This window comes from Rhynchophorus ferrugineus, unplaced genomic scaffold (assembly GCF_030347505.1).
Source record: "Rhynchophorus ferrugineus isolate W39M unplaced genomic scaffold, kcgeb_rfMv2 rfM3, whole genome shotgun sequence".
Classification (NCBI taxonomy): domain Eukaryota; kingdom Metazoa; phylum Arthropoda; class Insecta; order Coleoptera; family Curculionidae; genus Rhynchophorus; species Rhynchophorus ferrugineus.
Window position 1 is genome coordinate 4,382,582 of NW_027472582.1, and position 20,108 is coordinate 4,402,689.

The 20,108-nt window shown below is 32.6% G+C and overlaps 1 protein-coding gene across 1 annotated transcript in view; it reads right to left on the reverse strand.

Annotated features, from left to right (window-relative positions):
- Positions 1–387: 387 nt before the first annotated feature.
- Positions 388–20,108, reverse strand: part of myo (growth/differentiation factor myoglianin) — a 79,181-nt gene continuing 59,460 nt past the window's right edge. Inside the window, exons 2-3 of the mRNA XM_076400099.1 lie at positions 11,564–11,940; positions 388–3,940 (exon numbers count right to left, since the gene is read on the reverse strand). Coding sequence (XP_076256214.1) covers positions 3,563–3,940; positions 11,564–11,940 — 755 coding nt within the window. The 3' untranslated portion in view covers positions 388–3,562. The remainder of the gene's footprint in view (positions 3,941–11,563; positions 11,941–20,108) is intronic.

Genomic DNA, 20,108 nt, shown 5'->3' on the forward strand with positions numbered 1-20,108 from the left:
ACTATATACTTAACAAAACTATATAAAATAATGCAATCTATTTATTAATCAACTTATCATAACGTTTAGTTCTAAAACAACTTTCCAAAACAACATCAATTGTCAAAGATTGGAATTATATGAAAAAAAAAACACCATTTTAAGCAATAGCTTCAGTTTACCAAATGACTTATAAGCTGTAAAATTCACAAAACTATATAGAATAATGCAACCTCAATATTAATGAACTAATTATAAGGCTTAGGTGAAAAAAAATAAACTCCAAAAAAAAACAGTAGAGCAGAAATGGTTAAAGATTGGTATTCTATAGAGAACAACCATTTTTATATTCATTTTTCAATTTGCAAAATGGTATATTGACTGAGCCAACAGAGCAAATACAAGAACAAATGCTAGATAATAAGCTTATTAAATCATTCTATTGTCAATTTGCTGTACCTTCGCATTTTGGAAAAGAGGAAAACCTATAATTGTATTGTATAAACTTCCCAAAAAGATTTGTCGAATACAGCAACCATCAGGTACAGTCGCTAGAAGCAATCAAGACAAAACGCTTGAGAATAAAATTCCTAAAATTCACTGAGCATTTAGTCAAATTTAGTTTAATGTCTGATTGATAAGATTCCAAATACTTTAATTAATGCAGAATAATGGCTATAATAACGGATTTTCCTTCTCTGAAATATCTGAAAAATATAAAAGAACATTTATTTTATACCCCAAAAAATTGTATCTAATAAAGCACTAATCAAACATTTTCTAGTCTGATGAATTCCAAAAGGTATTTGAGATAATAAAATGATGGGTATTTCATCATAATTAAATAATGAAGAACAAGACTTATAAAATTAAGTACATTTAAAATTGTTGCCTTTTTAATTACTTTTTTTTATCATTGACCAATTAATGTTGGAAATATATCACGTAACTCTTTCTTAAAGTTGTAAATCAGCGCCACGTGGAAAAAAGACTAAATGAAACCGTCTCCCATTCCCCTATCACTGGAGTCTCCACCCTATCTTATACTCTATGATATAAGTTGGCTATGTTTAATAAGATGGTGAAAAAATAGATTTCTTCTTTACAATTTATCTCTGCTATTAACTTATAAAGCCGCCATATCTCCGCCACCAAAGTTTGATATGATTTTGGCATTTTAATACCGCGCACGCTTTCTTTCCCCGCCGCTCCCCCCTCATTCGTAGATCACTCGATATCGATATAAAAATAAATAGCAAAAGAATCTTGGCGGCGACACGTGCTGTTCGTGTCGACGCACCCTTGATGGACACGAAAATTCTTTCTTAATACCCTTATCTCCTAGTTTATATCACAATTTTTACAATATTGAGAGAAAAAAAAAAGAGAAATACATTATAAATTAAGTAGTTTGCGTCTGATCTTACAATGTAGAGTTTATTAAATAAAACCACGTCGACTGGGTGTTTTTATGGAACTAACACAAGGCTAATTGTCATCGGCGTATGTGCAAAGTTATTTTCGATAGAATTGATGTTTTTATAGTCTATTCAAAATAACGGTGAACACACGTCATCAAGATGTTTAATATATTGCCTGCCGCAATTTGTAAATTTAGTTAGTTTTAAAATTTGACTATATTTTCCTTCTCATTTTATTCTAGTTAAAAGAAACATAATGCCGTTTAATACGTTCGAACATATAAACCGGCAAGGGTTGTTTTAACGCTTTTTTTATTTTGACACATTTCAAATCGCTGCTTATAGTTATAATCTCTGATTGAAAATGCCTATGCCAAAGAGTACAGATTGCGTCTCTAGTCAGAACAAGAACGAGATAATGGAGGCTACTTGCCAATAAAATTAGTTAGAAAGGTGAGCATTTTTACTGTTAAATACTAAGCTTCTGCGATTTTTATTGAAAATATTTATTAGCGTGTTGTAGCTACACTGAATAGTGATATAGACATGATCACTGAAATAACTCGAAAAGTGAAAAATATAGAAAAGGAACTATCCTCATACGAAGCGGTTGACGAATCAAGGTGACCTAGATGTCAGCTTTATCAGAGATCAAATATATGAAGAGTATAGAGAGTAGTTTCTCTAACATATACTTAATTTGATACAATTACTTCAGGAAAGGAAATTGTTTTTCTCAAAATTCTCATTTTCTGAAAAGTTGGTGGCGTTGAAGGTATCCATAGAAAATTTAGAGATATGTAGCTCTTTGAGGGATGGATGTAGAACATCCTTTCATACACTGTTGGGTAATATAGGATTTAGATGGTGTAAAGATAAACCACGAAGAGGTCTAATTGAACTTCCAGACACTACTTTTAAAATAATACAATTTATAAAATCATATGATAAAATCAAGAAAGACGTCCCATTGATGAAAAAACAGACAAATGAAGGAATCGTGAATAAATGTTGTATAGATAGAAAATTAATATCCAAATTATTCATTTAGATGAAACTTATATTTATAATATTATACTATTTAAATAACATATACAGCATTTGGTTAAAATGTGTGAGGAGGGAAAGAATACTAACCATTTCGCAGATATGGTAAATGTATTAGGGAGAATGCAAGGTTTATAAAGAAATATGTATACAGGCCGTAACAGAACGAACGTGAGAAGTACAGTGATATCAAAATGACTTTTCAAAGAAACACTGCACCGAATAACACAATTACTAAGCGTAAACAGTATGCTCACTAATAAAAGAAAAGTACATTAGTTGGTTACCACTACATAAAGAAATGCGCCTACAACTCTAACTCATAGGAGGTATGGAAAATAATTAAATGTAAATATAATAAAATACAACATGAATCTACAAACCATTATATCTGTATAATTATTAATAGTTTCAAGTCCTCCGATAATATATGCATTAAAAGTACTATAACTTTAAAATAAATTATGTTTGATAACAGTATTTGTGTTTAAATATTTTATTTAGATTTAGATGTCAAAGCCAAAAAGAACTAAACATTGCGCGGCAACCTTGCGCGACGATTTGACGTCTTCAATTCATATGACGCGAGTTCGCCATTTTATTGAACGGACTATATATTGGCACACATTATTTTCGGTTCCAAAAACATCCAGTTTTTCATGGCCTACTCGATACACACACAATTTTTATATATGCTGCAGCGTTGTAGTTTTCACTTAAAGTAACAAGAATAATTTATATGTTTATGTATATATTTATATTAGGTCTAACTTAATAAGCTACTATATTCACGTTTCATATTTTCCTTCTTCCTATTCACGCTGGGACTGTATAAAACACAGTGGATTAAAATAATTTACATTGATAAATAAGTGAAGATTTTCGAGGCGTCCTATTTCCCGTTCTTCGGATATTATCGATTGTCTCCGGGAAAGATACGCGAATATACACGAACACGCGATCGAAAGCGACCCTCGAAAATCTAGGTTAGGAATCCGCGATGGCGATCTGTCGACGGTTCAACCTCACAACCGAACAATACTGGCGTGACGTAACGCCGGAACGATCCGAAGGTCGGCGAGTCCGCCCGAGGTCGACGGACCTTGCGCAGTTTATTATGAGCAGCCGCATCTGTCGACCACCATCCCCGGCAGGTTGGCGAACACCACGTTCAGTTTCTCGTCGAAGTAGAGCATGTGTATCGGGGACATCTTGCGGGGCGCGCAACAGGGTGCCGCGCTGTTCGGCGCGGTCATCTTTAGCAGGTGGGTGTGCGGGTACTTCTGCAGGGTGACGAAGGGGCACTCGCCGGAGCACATGTGCGCGTCGTAGCGCTTGGGGGCTATGATGAAGTCCAGGCCGATTTCCACGAAGTCCACCATGAAACTGTAGCGGCAGCAGAGCGGCTCCGTCGCCTTGTCGTCGCAGTTCAGACCGACGTTCCGTCGCTTGCGCCGTTTGGGTTCCATCACGGAGATCTCGACGAACGGAGCCTGAAACAATAGAACGTGGCCGTTAGTCGTTTGTTTTATAACAAGAAATAAGCCGGTTCTATGATATAATAACAATGCGCGACATTGTTTTTATTCTACAACATTAAATAAAACGGCTTTTATAACACAGACCATTTTAAAGTTATAATATACAGCAAGTTCAAAGGTTGGCAACGCCGGTGTATTAGTACCCTGCGGTTCCCGGCTATAAAAGACCACCACGACGACGTCTCGCTCTCTCTTTTTTATTCTCTACCCCCTTGTAACAGCACCACTTCCACAGCGCTACTGTACCTCTTAATATCTTCTTTAGGACCTTTAATTTTACTATATATATACTTATATATATATATATATATATATATATATCATTTATCATTAACATTTTCAATTATGTTTCCACTCAAAACAATGATGTGATTCCCAGGGCAACATATAAGCGACTTCTCCAGCCTAGAATATCTTACCAAATTTTCACTACAATCTAACGTTTTATTTCAAATTTAGAATGATTTTAGTGAAACAAAAATACTGAAACTATGAAATAAATGATAAAAAACAAGTTTGCATGACCAAACTGAAACAATTGCTCTTCGAAATTCCTTGTCACCCACTGTACAGTCCAGATCTGACCACCGGTGATTGGGAATTTTAAAATATTAATTAAAAACTGTAAACAAAGATGTTTGGGTCGAATAAAAAGGATTTCGGTGAATTATATTTCGAATTATATTTTCTGGTTTCGAAATGATATAATATACGTATCTTTGTGAGTGCATAGTTAAGTTGCACTACTATTAGTGAGAAATATACTTACATATTTGTCGCAGAATTACATAAATATATCTCATTACTATTGGATCTCAGAAATTGTTAAATTTTTATCATACAAGCCAAGTATATATTACTGTTCTTTATTTATTTGTTCACTATAATATTGATTACTGTATCGAATAAAACGTTACTATAGACTTATACGTAATAACTTTCTTAGATAACCATTTCATCATAACTGCATATTTTTCATGTTAATACAAAAGGTCGCAACTACCCACCAGAACTTTCACAGCATGGATAATAAACTGTATGAGACAGTAGCGATAAAACGGAGAAAGTACCACTTGGTTCGGGTTTTTTTCACAGCCAACAAAGCCGCGAATTTGACACGTTTGATAAGACAGTCTTTCGTTACTGTGGATTAAGAAATATAGATTGTTGCACTAGCAATAATTCTTGATATAAAACATTCTTTGTTGACATGATATATATTGTAGTTTCGGTACTCTAGCTCTCCAAAATTTAATGTTGGTACTGTAAGTTGTTATATTTGCGGGTGTTTATAAATATAACGTCCAGTAGCATCGTACTTAAATAATTTTATAACACTATTATCCCCGGTGGATATATTTACATGCACTATTAATAGTTGATATAATTTGTTCATTATTTTCGTTTGCTATTGTCTAAATCGTCATATGATTCTCTATAAATATATTCAGTAGATTTAACTCAACGAAAAACATAAATATGTGTAAGGCATCAACTGAAATTCCAAGTTTAACTAGCAAAAAGACAATTTACTGTGAAAATATTGATACAGTTGTCGCAAAAAAGGTTGTTTTTTAAATTTCGGGATTAAAAATAAAATAAAATATTTTTAACAAAAAAATTGAACCGACGCCAAAACTAAATAAAGAACTCACTAAAAAGTAAACTATAATCCAAATTAGATTTTAATGGAAAAAAGTCTTTCAAATGAAATATGTACATATTAATAAACAATCTACTACACGTATTTTATATTCTACTATATACATACAATTTAGCTTAATACCTACCTAAACCTATTTATTTATATACAATTTTATTTTATTAAAAATTCGTTCTTCTCGCCGGAAATCGAAGCCGCGATCCCCGCGTGTATGCTGAATGCTTTAACCACTAGATCATAGATATATTTCAACGCAATATTTCTATGGCTTTTGTACTTTGGACGGAACGACTTTGGTAAACAAACGATAACTAAAAACTCACTAAAAAAACCTGAAGGGTAGAGTGGTCAGGTCCCTGTTTCCATCATTAGCTTACCTAAATAATACCAAAGTATACAATTCTGTACGTCCCCATTACAGTTAAAGTAAAATCATCTAACTCCTAACTGTTGATGAGTTGTGTCTTCCGTAACATGCTCCGTAATAACATTATACACAAATATCTGATTATTTTAGATAAAACATTATGTGAAAAAATTGCATGTGCCTTTGAAATTTAAAGCTTTCCCACAATTTCCTCGGTTTCTACCATCAGATCCTGACTTATTTCGAATGGGACCACCTCGTAAGTGTACTATTTCCAATAAAAAAAAGAATTTTGAAAACCAGTCCACGATTAACAGTGAAATCGGTGAACATGAATACATGAAAAAAGGTACAGTCGAACAATGAACCTCTTCCTTTTTTGAATTGGGTGAAAAATTAATTTCTTTCATACAAATCTATGATATCTAACGCTAAAGTTAAACTGATTAATTATTTTTTGTTACATGAATGATGAGGCTTATCACCTGTTATTTAAATTATTTAGAAGTACATTTGTTTACCAAATATTATTGTTTAACAATAAATAAAATCGATCTCTAATGTTGCACACGATTAATGTGACGTGCGCATATTTCAAAACCCATTTTTTTAATAAAAAATAGCAATATATCTTAATCATTTATGATTCTCGTACGTTTCACTGTTGATAAGCCGAAATTACCACACTCCCCAGCAACAACAAAAAATTCAACCGATTAATTTTGATGTCAATTCGGACGTAATTATCGCCAAATATTTGATTGAATTCGTTTCACAATTACATATTATCGTCGGCCCAGTAATATTGTCAAGTATTCATAGTCAGATATAAAACACAAACTAAGATATAACAAAATAATTGCACTGTATTAGTTTTTAAAAAATATTGGCCATAAACAGCATTAATATTCATTAATGTAGCATTAATGAACAATAAACATAACCTTGTTAAATATTATATCATCGTTGCCTTTTACATCTTGGAAATTTACCAACATAAATGTTGACTAATAAGAGCAGTTATTATCAAGATGACGAAATGGTCGTTACATACGAACTTTAATGTATTATCCGAAAATCCCGAAATATAAAGCGCAACCCTCTAAATACTATAAATTTGCCAATTGGCTTGTCAGTGAAGTATTGCTAAACAAGTGCTATATTATATCATTAATCACTGAAATTTACTTGTGCTAGTATATATATATATATATATATAGACCAATAATAGATCTATTTTTTGACATTTTGACTTCACAATATATCACCCATCCCAAAAAAATCTTTTGAGTGTTAGAGCTAGCTGAAAACCAAATTCAATTCCTCAATAATCCCACTGTTGTTTTAACAGGAAAATGAGTCATTTCCTAAAAAAGTGTTGTATTTGAATTTACCAAAGCGAATAAGTGTGTCTGATATCTTCAAGAACAATCCAATAAACGACCTCAACCTTATAAAAAATATTTTGGGAACATTTTTTGATAAAAGAAGACCAATCGTATAAAATCTCAGCATAATGTATGACCCGACACCATACAATTACGACATCAATAATATAAACGAACTGTTCTAATTAATTTGTAAACATCCAGCTATTTATAGATCAGAAAAGTTTATAAAACATTATCCATAACACACTAATAAAAGATTACTGAAGTTTTCTAAAAAGTAAATAACGTTAGAATAATCTCGTGTAGTATTTTATTTCGGTTTTCGTTATTCTTCCTCGCTAGCTTAGTCCCCACGAATATATCAACAAATATATCGACCAGAGGGAAATTTCATCAGACACAACAACATGTTTTTTTTCCTCGTCAGAACTGAAAAACCCTCGATAGAATGTGACCGTTTGATAAGAAACTAATATGTCCGTATCGCGTGTCGGCATTCCGGCTCGTCGCCGATATAGTAGGTGTAGAGTCGCATTATCGCACAAGACTGGGACCGATTAATCCCTGTGTTTTCATGAATCTCCTCCACCGATAGCGACTTATCGTTGTCGTGGTATAATTTTAGACTACATATGCACCCAGATAACGGCTCCAGTATTAGTTAATTATATTTAATTGAAATAAATACGAGATAATTTTTCCCGTTCAGTCTTTTTTCTCGGTCTCGGTACGATATCGTGGCCGCCGCGGCTTAAGCATAACGCAAAATATCGTCCCTCCTCGTCAGAAGATGTTTGTTTGCTTCTTGGTGATCGTACGTAAGCGAAAAGGTGACTGAACAAATACTTTGATAGTTTTGCAATAATATTTTTATGAATTGGTTTAATAGCTGAATGATTTTAGGTCAACAGTTTTTTCTTTCTTTCTCTGTTCTGCACCATGGTAATATCTTACAGAACAATACGCCACTATGTTTTCCATCTCATAAACTATTTGTTATTCTTTTAATGGAAGAGTTTCAATCTGTAGGCGTCGCACCCATGACATTCCCAGCTTGTCAATATCATTAACTCCATCATGAGGTTCAAACGTTTCCCAAAATAAACATGCGCACATCGCTGTTATCTCCAAGAAAAGTCAAGTCGAACCCTTCCAACTACTGGTCCATCAGCCTGATTAGTTCACTCTCTGAACTTGCCGAAATAGCGATATTACACGCTCTAAACACGCTTCACTGTTCCGTAATGAACAATTCGGTTTCCGTGCCAAATAATCAAGCCTTCAACAAACTTCTCGCGCCGCAGCAACCATCCATCAGGCACTTAGAAAAGATCGCAAAACTGGAGCCTTCTTCCTAGATGTATCCAAAGATTTCGACCAAGTGTGGTACAATGGTCTAATTGTCAAATAAAAACAACTAGGTCTATCGGGTGACCCAATTTCCCTAATCCACTTTGAAATAAGCATTTAATTTAGTTTTATGTACGATGATGAAAAAAAATCTCTTATTAATTGATATGGTTCTGATTCTTCTATTCAATTGAATGGTATTAATTTAAAGTTTTATTAACAAACTAGCGACCCGCCCCGGCTTCGCACGGGTGCAATGCTGATACTAAATTAAATACACTACAGAAAAAATATGAACGTTGTATATAAAAACATAGCGGCCCGCTCCGACTTTGCACGGGCATAAAATATATATGCCTATGTCACTCAATGAAAACATGATTAAAATCGATCCAGTATTTTTGGTTCATTCATTACTGCCCTTGGCCCGCACGCATTAAATTTGGAGTAAAACAATTCCTCTTCCCCTATACTTACTATGAAGATTTCCTGCTATCTTTGGAATATCTAAATTCATACAATTTTTATTACATTACACATTTTTGAACGCAAATTTTAAATTTGTAATATCTACGAAAATATTTGTTTAATTTACATGCTGTAAGGAACCATATTGATCTATATTAATTGCACACTGTATTTAAGGTACTTAATTCGATAAGGATTAATGCCGTATTGCTTAAAATAGCTTCGTAAATAAGCCATTTTCTCACGTAAAAAGTAAACAATAAAAATGGTTAATGTGGGTTATCCCTAAAAGATAAACATATACCATCGCGGACTTTTTTGTAGACCTTTTTATGGTGTACAATACTGTACATTAATTTGATCTAACTCGTAGGGTTAGGCAGCGTTTTTGCTAATTGCTAAATAAGCCTAAAAAAATAGGTTAGTTTACGACATCACGTTAGAAACCTCTAAAATTAGCAATGTTGCCTTAGTATATTATGCATGTATTATACATATAAACCTTCCTCTTGAATCACTCTATCTACTGAAAAAAACCGCATCAAAATCCGTTGCGTAGTTTTAAAGATTTAAGCGCACATAGGGATATAGGGACAGAAAAGGCGACTTTATTTTATACTATATAGTGAAGCATTCCTTAACAAAGCACTAACCGCACTTTGCAGATAAATGCGTTAATTATCTGTTATTATACCTTAATAACAGTTATAATATAGTTTCATAGAATTCTACTTCCTCATTTTTTTGGTGAGTTGTTAGCTCCCACGTGGAATCTAAGATATGAGCAATAGATAAATGGAAGCCATAGAAAGCAATCTAAAGCTATCTGCAAGGGCAAAATCGAGATTCCAATTAGCCAGTGCCTGTTCCTATATTTCAATTCCAGTTCTATTCTTTTTTTCTTTATATGTTCCTTCCAGCGAAGTTTTGCATCAAGATTCATTCCGAGATATTTAGCGTTGTTGCTATATGGAATGATAGTATTATTTAATGTTATTGGTGCTTGTACGATCTGTTTATAGATGAAATGTAGCCACCGTAATATTCTCCATTTATTTGTTGATTTTATTCTTTGAACCTTATATCAATTATTTTGATTATTTATTTTGTATATGAGAGAAGTTTTGGAAAATTAATAGTTAACTTAATTATTGTAAAAACATTCCTTGAATATACATTTCTAAATTGTAAAAATAAATTACCTAATTGTGTTCGTTGCTGTTTTAATATACATGCTAAAGAGAAATATCAATTTCAAAATTATTTTATTCATATATTCTCTGTTTTAATATAAAATAATGAATTACTTTATTTATTATTCCACATTTTTTAAGAAAGATCATGTATACTTATATTTGATGCTCTGAACAGTTCTGAAATTAATATTACTTATGATACTTTGCTATAATGTTGTGTGATATAGTAATTTAAACTTATCAATACGTTGTTGATTATTGGAAATTAATGGAATATAGATTGAATTATATGCAATTTAAAGAATTTTAGTGAATGTTAGTTCTTGATATAGATTACATATATTTTAATATGTTTTAATATACAGAGATTTATTATTTTAATGGATACATTTCTGGTCCTATATTGAAGATACTGTGAAAACAAGTTTTAGTAACATATCCTTTTTAAGTTCGTCCTTTTACTCTATTATGACAGAACATGATTCGAATTTCGGCCACAGGGTGATCACTGGTACTAATTAAAACTATAGGCCACTATCATCAATTCGTGATTAGGATACATAATCTATTCAACGAATTATCTCGCATGCTAATCTCACTGATGACCAGCGAGTGTTATAAAATGATAACATTTTCATCGATATGTCGTACCTGTCGAAAAGTAAAACTTCCATAATTGGTCCCACCTCCAGATCCATAACCCTTTAAGTTATTAAACTATAAACGCTTTTTGGCAATATTTAAGTTTGAATAAGAAATAAGTTAACAAAATCTTAAACAATTGCAGATTCAAGGTCTTTAAATTATCAACTTACTTACTGTGTGTAGTTACCACTATCAAATGCAGATCACCAATTCTTCCATATTGATTTAATGCATAATCCGGATGGGAAAATTGATAAGTTTTGTGCTTATAATCCAACAATGAAGTGAACTATTGTCCAAGGACTACAAACGTTTCTCCATCAGAACAACAATTTAATCAAACTATTCGCAAGAGCATTGCATCAGGTGCCATCTGATGGCCATAATCTGATCGTCATAGGACTTAATTCACCAACAATAGATGAAGCGTATATTGTTATTGTCGGATAACATTTTCAAGATAAACGTAGATGATACAAAAATCAACCCACTTACTTTAGATTTCTCCGAATTCACATCGGTCATCGCGATCTTCTTCCCGTTGACGGTGGCATTGATGACGAACCCGAAATTGTCCCTCGAGTTCTTGAACCACTCGCCCACCGTCTCGGTGAAGTCGATCTCCAGCCACCGACCCCGCCCCGCCGATTGGGTCTCCTTCCTGCTCTGCGCCTTGATGAGGACGGGCGGCTCGTGATCTCCCAGCTTATGGACCTTGTAGATCTCGATCAGGACGTCGGACTGACCGCGTCGCTCGCCGCCTCGGAGAAACAAATGCAGGGTGGCGTTGGCCACGCGGAATTTCGTGACGCTGTCGGAAAATGGGAAGTATATGATGTCGTGACCTTTCCAACTATGTCGCAGCCGTGGATCTGAAACCAACGGAGAGATGGTTTAGTTTATTGTGCTATTTATGGTGTTAAAATCTATATTAAGAAGGGTTTGAGTTACTAGATTGGGGAGGAAAGTATTTTCTCATTGGGGAGGAAAGTATTTTCTCATACAGTCTTATGTAAATTAAAGACAAATTCTGTTAATGGCGGATATTTAAACACTGGTTATCATACAATGTTCGTCGAGCATTTTTCCGTTTTTCGTTCTCCGGAAAATTGTGACCAAATCGACCTTTTTGTTGCAATTTCCATTTTAAACGCGAAATAACATTCCATTAACCTTCATACCTAGAGTAAGGTTATCGACCGCGACTAATATCGATATATCTTTTTTCACATTTTTAAAGAAATATCGATATATTAATATATCCATCAAGAAAAATATGGATATTTTTCGTTTTAGGGAAAAATGTGACCAGATCGTCGTTTTTGTTGCAATTTCAATTTCCATTTTTACTAACCTTTATACCTAGAGTAAGGATGTGGATAATATCGATATATCTTATTTCACATTTTTAAAGAAATATCGATATATTGATATATCGATCAAGAAAAATATAGATATTTTAAAAATATTTAAAAAATACGAATATTTTTAGTAAACCTTAGACGTAGCGAAACACAAAAAATATGTGTTAAAAATATATATTTTATTAATATAAATACGAAAATCGACAAATATTGGTGGAAAGGAATTAATGATATATCGACCAAAAAATCGATGTACCTAACTTCTTTATATCATTCTACGCGCTATTGCCTCTAAAACGTGCTATAACTTGGCTTCATTTAATAAGGATTACTAGATACATCCAAAGCCATGCTGTAGATACATCCGAAATTGCTTTTTCCTCCGTTATCCAACTTATAATATTTAGAAGAATAGTGCTTCCCAGTATCTTAGCCTGAAATACATAATTTGAGAAATAAATACTTCTTTTGCATACATAACTACAGCATACATTTTCCAAGCAACGACATTCAATTAACATTGAAACATGATACCTCAACAACTCAACTATGATGCAATATAAGCCAGCTTAAATCTATTAAATTTTCATTTAATATTCAATGTTATCATTTATAGAAGTTAATTCATCTATTATTATGTGAGTTTTACAAACAAAAATATATAGAAGCTAATTTTTTAACTATATTTTAACTAAGATTCAAAAGTATAAAAAACCGCGAAAAAAAATGCAGATGTGCAACAGTTACCATTTATTGACAGATTTCTGGATAGAACAAAAATATCTTTAGAAAATATCCCAATACAACCTTGCAGTGCAAGTTACAATAATTTTACTGAAGCAACTGTTATTACTCAAACAATGGTTAAAAGGAGCCTTCTTGGTAATCTCGCTGATGCTTGCATTCTGTTCACTGAAATGGGCCGTTATCTTAAAAAAACAGAAGGAAAAAATAACAAAAAGTCCCAAAACTGTTTAGGAAAATAGTAATGTATGTTATATACATTAGTACGTTTGTAGGATTACGTCAGTAGACTCTATATTTTCTTTTTAAACCAAACAAGTCATTTTAGTGGACAACAGATGATTTACGTCACCCCAAAACCTATAGAAGTAAATCATTGACAAAGAAGGTAGTCACATAAGTACTTGTAGTTCAAATACATTTTTTGTTCGTATATTTCCTTCAAACTAGTAAATATTTATTATGCTTAATTTTATTTTATTAGATTTACCAACCATGCTCCATCGACTGCAACATGTTAATAGTGGTTTCAATATATTAAAAGTGGTGATTTTGGCACCGCAAAAATTGCTAAGACGAAGATTTGAAGGAATTACTAGATGATGCTCGATGAATCCGTGATAAAAGCAAAGAATAATATCCAGAATTGTTGGGAGTAACACAAGAAGGAATCGCCTAAAGAACATTCACGGGAAGTGATTCAAAAGCTTGGATATTTTGTGTCCAATTGCTTGTGCCATGCCAAGAGAGATGGAAAGACGTTAGGTAATGAGTGAAATGCTGCTTCAGCGGAAAAATCGGAAATGTTTCTTGAGGTGGTATACTAAGAGCTGCTAAGATCTAATGAAACCATCGATCGAAGTACTACAAAAGGGAGCAATTAAAATACATTGTACCGATTTGTCACAATAAAAGTTAAAATTAAAAAACAATCTTTTAAAATTAATTTATGGGCCTAATAACTTGGTAAACGTGGTTTTGAAAATATAACATTATTTTTCATCAACACAAAACACTAAACTAGCTACTGGAGACGCGTGAAATGTTAAGTAGCTTGATAGGTTTATGTTGATTTAAATGTTAATAAACTTTCAATAATCAAGCTTAAGTATTGAGTTGCGTTCCCTTAGTTTGCATATGGACTTCATGTGACCGAAAGGATACTATAAAAAGTTGTTATTTGGCAAGCTCACTGAAAGATATTGCCAAAATTATTTTTGACACACCCTGGCACAAATGTCCTCTATACTAACAGTAAGTTTGACATAGTGCAGTACTTGATTTTGTGACCTCACCTCAAGTAAGTTTTGTGAGTTGCCGAAAATATTGTAAAATACGTACGGTAAATCAACGTAATGAAAGCATTTTTGTGTTATAGCACATCCAAAAGCGCACTTGTTGGTTATTATCATCACCATCATCTGGAGTGGAAGAAAATGACAAGAAAATGAAAATGAGTGACCAAAAATCGTTGTTGAGTGACCAAAAATCGTTGTTTACATTTGTCGAGTACATTCATAGAAAAAGTTAAAAAGGTTTATACAAATTACCATTATCATTTATACCATCATGAGAACCATTATGAAGGAATTTCTTACTAAATACAATCGAAGAATCATCATATTCCCAGCCAATTTCGTTCTTATCTCAAAACTAAATTTACTAAAGGTACTATTTTTAACAGAAAGCATGTATTTTATTGACCAATTGTAATATATATTAAATAATGTCCTTTTGTATGAATGTATACAAAAACAATAATATTTCTACCATAACTATTAATTAACTGAAATTAAAAGCCCGATAAGTTGTCATTCAAAACGATGCTTTAAAACCTTTAAGCCGGTGACAAAAAGCCATATAATTATAGATTTCGAAATAATTTGCTTAAATAATAAAACAATAGAATCTTTAATAAGCAAGACCGTTTCATATCAAACCTTGATTTCATTGATTGTCCATTAGCGTATCACAAAAGGCATGTAAACAAATTGTTGTGATATTGTTTTTAAATATATACTTTGTTCTGTTTAATTATTCTTAGACCGTTTATTTATGTCCGTATAACGCACTGTTTAAATTTTAATTATTTAGTAGATTTTTTATTATAATAATTATTTAGTTTTCAACAGAATGTTTTCACGCAAAATGTTGTTCTATATGTTTGATTTTTTTAGAAAGCATTCAAAGCAATCTACTTCATATAACCCGTTAATTCTTCTATGGATGCAGGATCAGAATCATTGGTAAACAAAGTCTCATTAATTGTATAACAACTGCAACAACGTTCCAGATGTTTTTCCATTCCCTCTCCATAATTCCATTCTTAGCGAACGTGGCAACCTCGCTTAAACTTTTTAATTATTCGTAACTTAATCATACAATCTTGGGCATTTTTAATTTAACTGTAGAAGAATGTATATAAAAACTGACAAGAACAAGAAGAGCCTTAACACTGTACATAAAATTCTTTAAAAATTCTGTAATTTTCAATAACCTGCGATTATTTGAACTGTTATTGAAATTAGAGTACAAAATTTGAAAATCGCCAAAAAAATGCAAATTTTTACGGCTGCATATATGGAAAAAGTATCAAATTTTTTACCTCTCAGCAGATAAAGATAAAACACTCAAAATATATGTATTTTTGCCTCAAAGAAACAAAAATCCTTTTAAATTGCACTAGAATTGATAGTTGATAAAGTATTTTATATAGAGAGAAATCTATTTATTTTTTTAAATACTATTTTCAGTATTCTGTATATAAATCCAAACCCACAAATTTTATAAAAATCGCTGTACTACCAATCGTTTTACCTCGAAATTCTTTACACACCTTGTAATTTTCATTAACATGTCACTCCTTGAAAGGAAATTATATAAAAAAATTTAAAATGGCAGAAAATTGTAATTTATAAATGGCCCAAATTTTCACGGCTCTATGTACGGAAAAGTGCCCAATTTGTTTACCTCTCGAATAAAGACCAAACTTCCAAAATATATGTATTTTTAGGTAACAGAAACGAAAAGGTACGTGATATGACAGTAAAAAGTCAGAAAATTACAAAAAAAAAACGTTAATTTTCACGACTATATGAAAATTTTTTAATGAATTTTACTCAATACTTTTAAATTTTTACTTTTAAAGAATTTAAATTATCAAAATATATGTATTTTGGCGTGAAATAATCCTTGTTAAACTGTACTACATTTCATAATTTTTAAGATAATAAGATAATTCATAGTTTTTAACTTAAAACTTTATTTGAACGGAATGTAGAGTAAATTATCATCGTAAGTAAAAATTTCTACTTTCGCATCACAAATCCATACAGTAATAAAATAATATAAGAATTCCCTGTTAAAAAAAAAACAAGACAATATGTCCGTATGATTTGGAATCGCCTTCAGACAATATATGCAACAAAATGTTATAACAAACAGAAATAAGTAAAAGGAAGAAATAACAGATATAGAATGCGTACCCACATAATGAGTAAGCATAGCTATTGTGTTACCAGGGGATGTCATATAACTTCTGCTTGGTGATTAGTAAACTTACGGAGAAGAGAACCAAAATACGAGTTTTTGGAAGCAGTACATGAGAAATAGAAGCTTCAATAGATAGATTACAAGTCGTAAATAGATCTCTCTAAATAGAATTAGAATTATAGAAAGAAGTGAAGAATATGATAAATATATTGACAGTAACACTTGGTGGTGCTTAGTAAAACATTGCTTGTATAAGCCCTATACATACTTTTCCCAAAAAAAGAACTATAATAGGACTGACGATAGCAGCAATATCAACCACAGAATTTTATCCAACTATCTTAAAATAACTTCATGAATTTTAGACTAGTAAACGAAGACAGAGCTGCACAATTTATTTAGATTCTACAAATTAACTTCCCATAGATATTCCCGATTTCATCTTTCTTTTTTTACCTACACTACGCCACTGATTGACTTAGGGGGGCTGAAGTTTTTGCATTTTGCGTGTTGTAAGAGAGGCCGCGGCTCTATATTATTTGCCACAGCGATTATATATAATTGAAATGTTTAGTGTTTCTGAGAAAGCGGTACGCACAGAGGCCCAACAATGGACGTTTAGAGACGATTTATTTTACAGTTTTTAAGGAAGAGTTCGCCCCAACGCTGTTGCCAATTCGGTCGATTTTTACTTATATCTCAGTAATTCTCTATCCATTCATTCAACTTGGACGGTACTAAGATCCATTGAGTTAGATTCATTTCTATCGGCTTGACGTGTACTTACTCAGCTTCAACATTGTCACCCACAGCACGTTGCCGGTTAACATAAAATTTGTCTTTACTATAACTTAAGTATATGCTAGATATCTAGCAGGACCTATAATAATATTTATGAAGTATCACCGCTGTTTTTTCTACTACACTACACAAGATCAAACGGTTTGATTCTTTTAAATCGATGTCCTATTCTGGTGATATCCAAACACTTCGATATTGATGTAGATTTCAATCCTTTTTTATGATACAGCAATTTATGTACTGATAATTGTTATTTTCTTGCTAATAACCAATACATTTTCCTGTATTTTAACTGCAGTTATTTCCTTTTCTTTCTTACGTGTTCATTCCAGCGAACTTTAACATCAAGATTGATTCCAAGATACGGGGCTTCTTCGCTGCTGTCTCCGACAGCTAGAATCGCAGTATCATCAGCAAATGTATCCATCGTGATATTTTCCATTTGTGGTATATCACATACGTAGAGCTTTAGCTTTTTAATGGCAGTATAGCTTTTCTCTTGTTTGACTCCAAATGTTCTGGCTGTAATGCAACATTTTAATAGTCCCGTGAATCTTTTTGGGTAATATTTTCTGTAGCTTATGAAAAAGCTGATAAGATAGATGAACATAACTTTTTATCGTCGGAGACTTTCTCAGTTACATTTGTTATTCTATGCACCTGCTCCATTGTTGAATGCTTGTTAATGAACCTAAACTGGTGTGTAGATAACAGGTTTATAATAAATAGCTACAAACCACATCAATTAATTAGTCGTTTAACATACAGTGGAAGAGGAAGCAATTCGAAGCCTAATTCATGGATTTTTGCCATCGTTTTTACTAACTTCTGACACGGTGCATTGTCTTGGTGAAGCAGCACTTTCTTTTTCTTCAAATCGTCTTTCCTTTTTTAAGGTAGTCAATGAAAATTATTCCATGCGCATCCCAAAATACAGACGTCATAATCTTGCCAGCCGACTGTTGCGTTTTCCCATACTTTGGAGCGGGTTCATCGTGTGCAGCCCACTCGGATGATTGTCGATTGGACTTTGGAGTGAAATGATGGAGCCACGTTTCATCCATTGTAACATATCGACGCAAAACCCGGGTTTATTAGGCTTGATTATCTTCAAACAAAAGTGAGCTCGAGCGGCACCCACTTTACACAGAGCTTTCTCATACCCAAATATTCGTAAATGATATGATGTACACGTTCAGTTTATATCCTTAGAGTGTCTGATATTTGATTTAATTTCAATTTACGGTCGTTCAAAATAATTTTGTGGATTAAAATTTTCTAAATGTTTTCGTCGGTAACAACCTCTTTTGGTCGTCCACTGCTTTCATTGCCTTCGGTGCTCATTTCACTACGTCTAAACTTAGCATACCAATCCTTGACGATTAAGTTTCCTGGGGCAGTGTCCAGAAACTCGGTATCAAGCCAAGTTTTTGCTTCAAGTGTATTTTTTCCCTTCAAAAAGTAATATTTTATCAACAAGCGAAATTCGTTTTTATCTATTTTTCTCACGATAACAAAAGTTGCTTCACTCAAAATGCTATAACTCACAGACTAATGATCCGACAGCTGTCAAATTTTTACACGCATCTTTTGTCACAAGACTGAACATTTGTTAACATTAGTTGTTTGTAGACATTAGCGATGTTATACCAGCATACCATTTTCTATATTATATATTTTCTGCTATACGATTTTTGTTTTAATTTCGTCTTACTCTTTTAATTTGAATCAATTGAAGAAGTTGAATAAAATTAACTTGAGAGATTCATTGTTTTTAAAGCATAGTTATGCCGATTTAATGAAGTTGTGGAGAATGGCCTCAAATAAAAAGCTTGTTGCTCATTTCCGTGATGCTCTTGCTATCATTTGTTTCAGTGAAGGGCCACCAAAAGCGAACAGCTTTTTCACTGGACATATTTTGCTATAATTTATAAAAAAATATAAGAATATTATTTTGTATGGCCTGTCAGGTGTTTGTCACAGTTTATTCCGATGATAGAAGTCAATAAATGACAACACCACGATATTTACGTCCTATTATTTATTGATTACGCTACTATATCGTATGGAAAACAATACTGAATTATTGTTTTTTATTTCTCTTTATATATGTTTTATCTAAAGTTAAATTTCATCAACAAAAATAAAACGTTGCTAATTAAAACAGTGAGTTTGTTTAAACTTTTGAAATCTTAAAACAAGACCAAATTAACAATTAAAGCCGATCTTATATAAAATATGACGTTGAATTTTCGTCACTTGCTATATTCGTACGGCTGATAAGGTGACCTATTAAAAAAAACCATATACATTCTGTGTAATGACAAAAAATTATCGTCCAGTAGTACAGGTCAACTAAAATAAAACGAAATAGGCGTGGCTTTATAACATAAACATACAATAATTGAATACGCGATAAGCAGCTTCTTCTTCTCGATTGCTAAACGATATTTCTCGGTATTGGACAGTCCGAATTTTATTATGGAGTTAATAACTTTGTCGATAACGCACGACCACTATACTGTCAATTAATGGTCTCTTTATCTCGGCGATTTTGCTCGCTATATCTTCCTCCAGCATCTGAACATTGACCGTGTGATAAATACCAAAATCTGCGATAGTATTTCGGTAAATTTAGC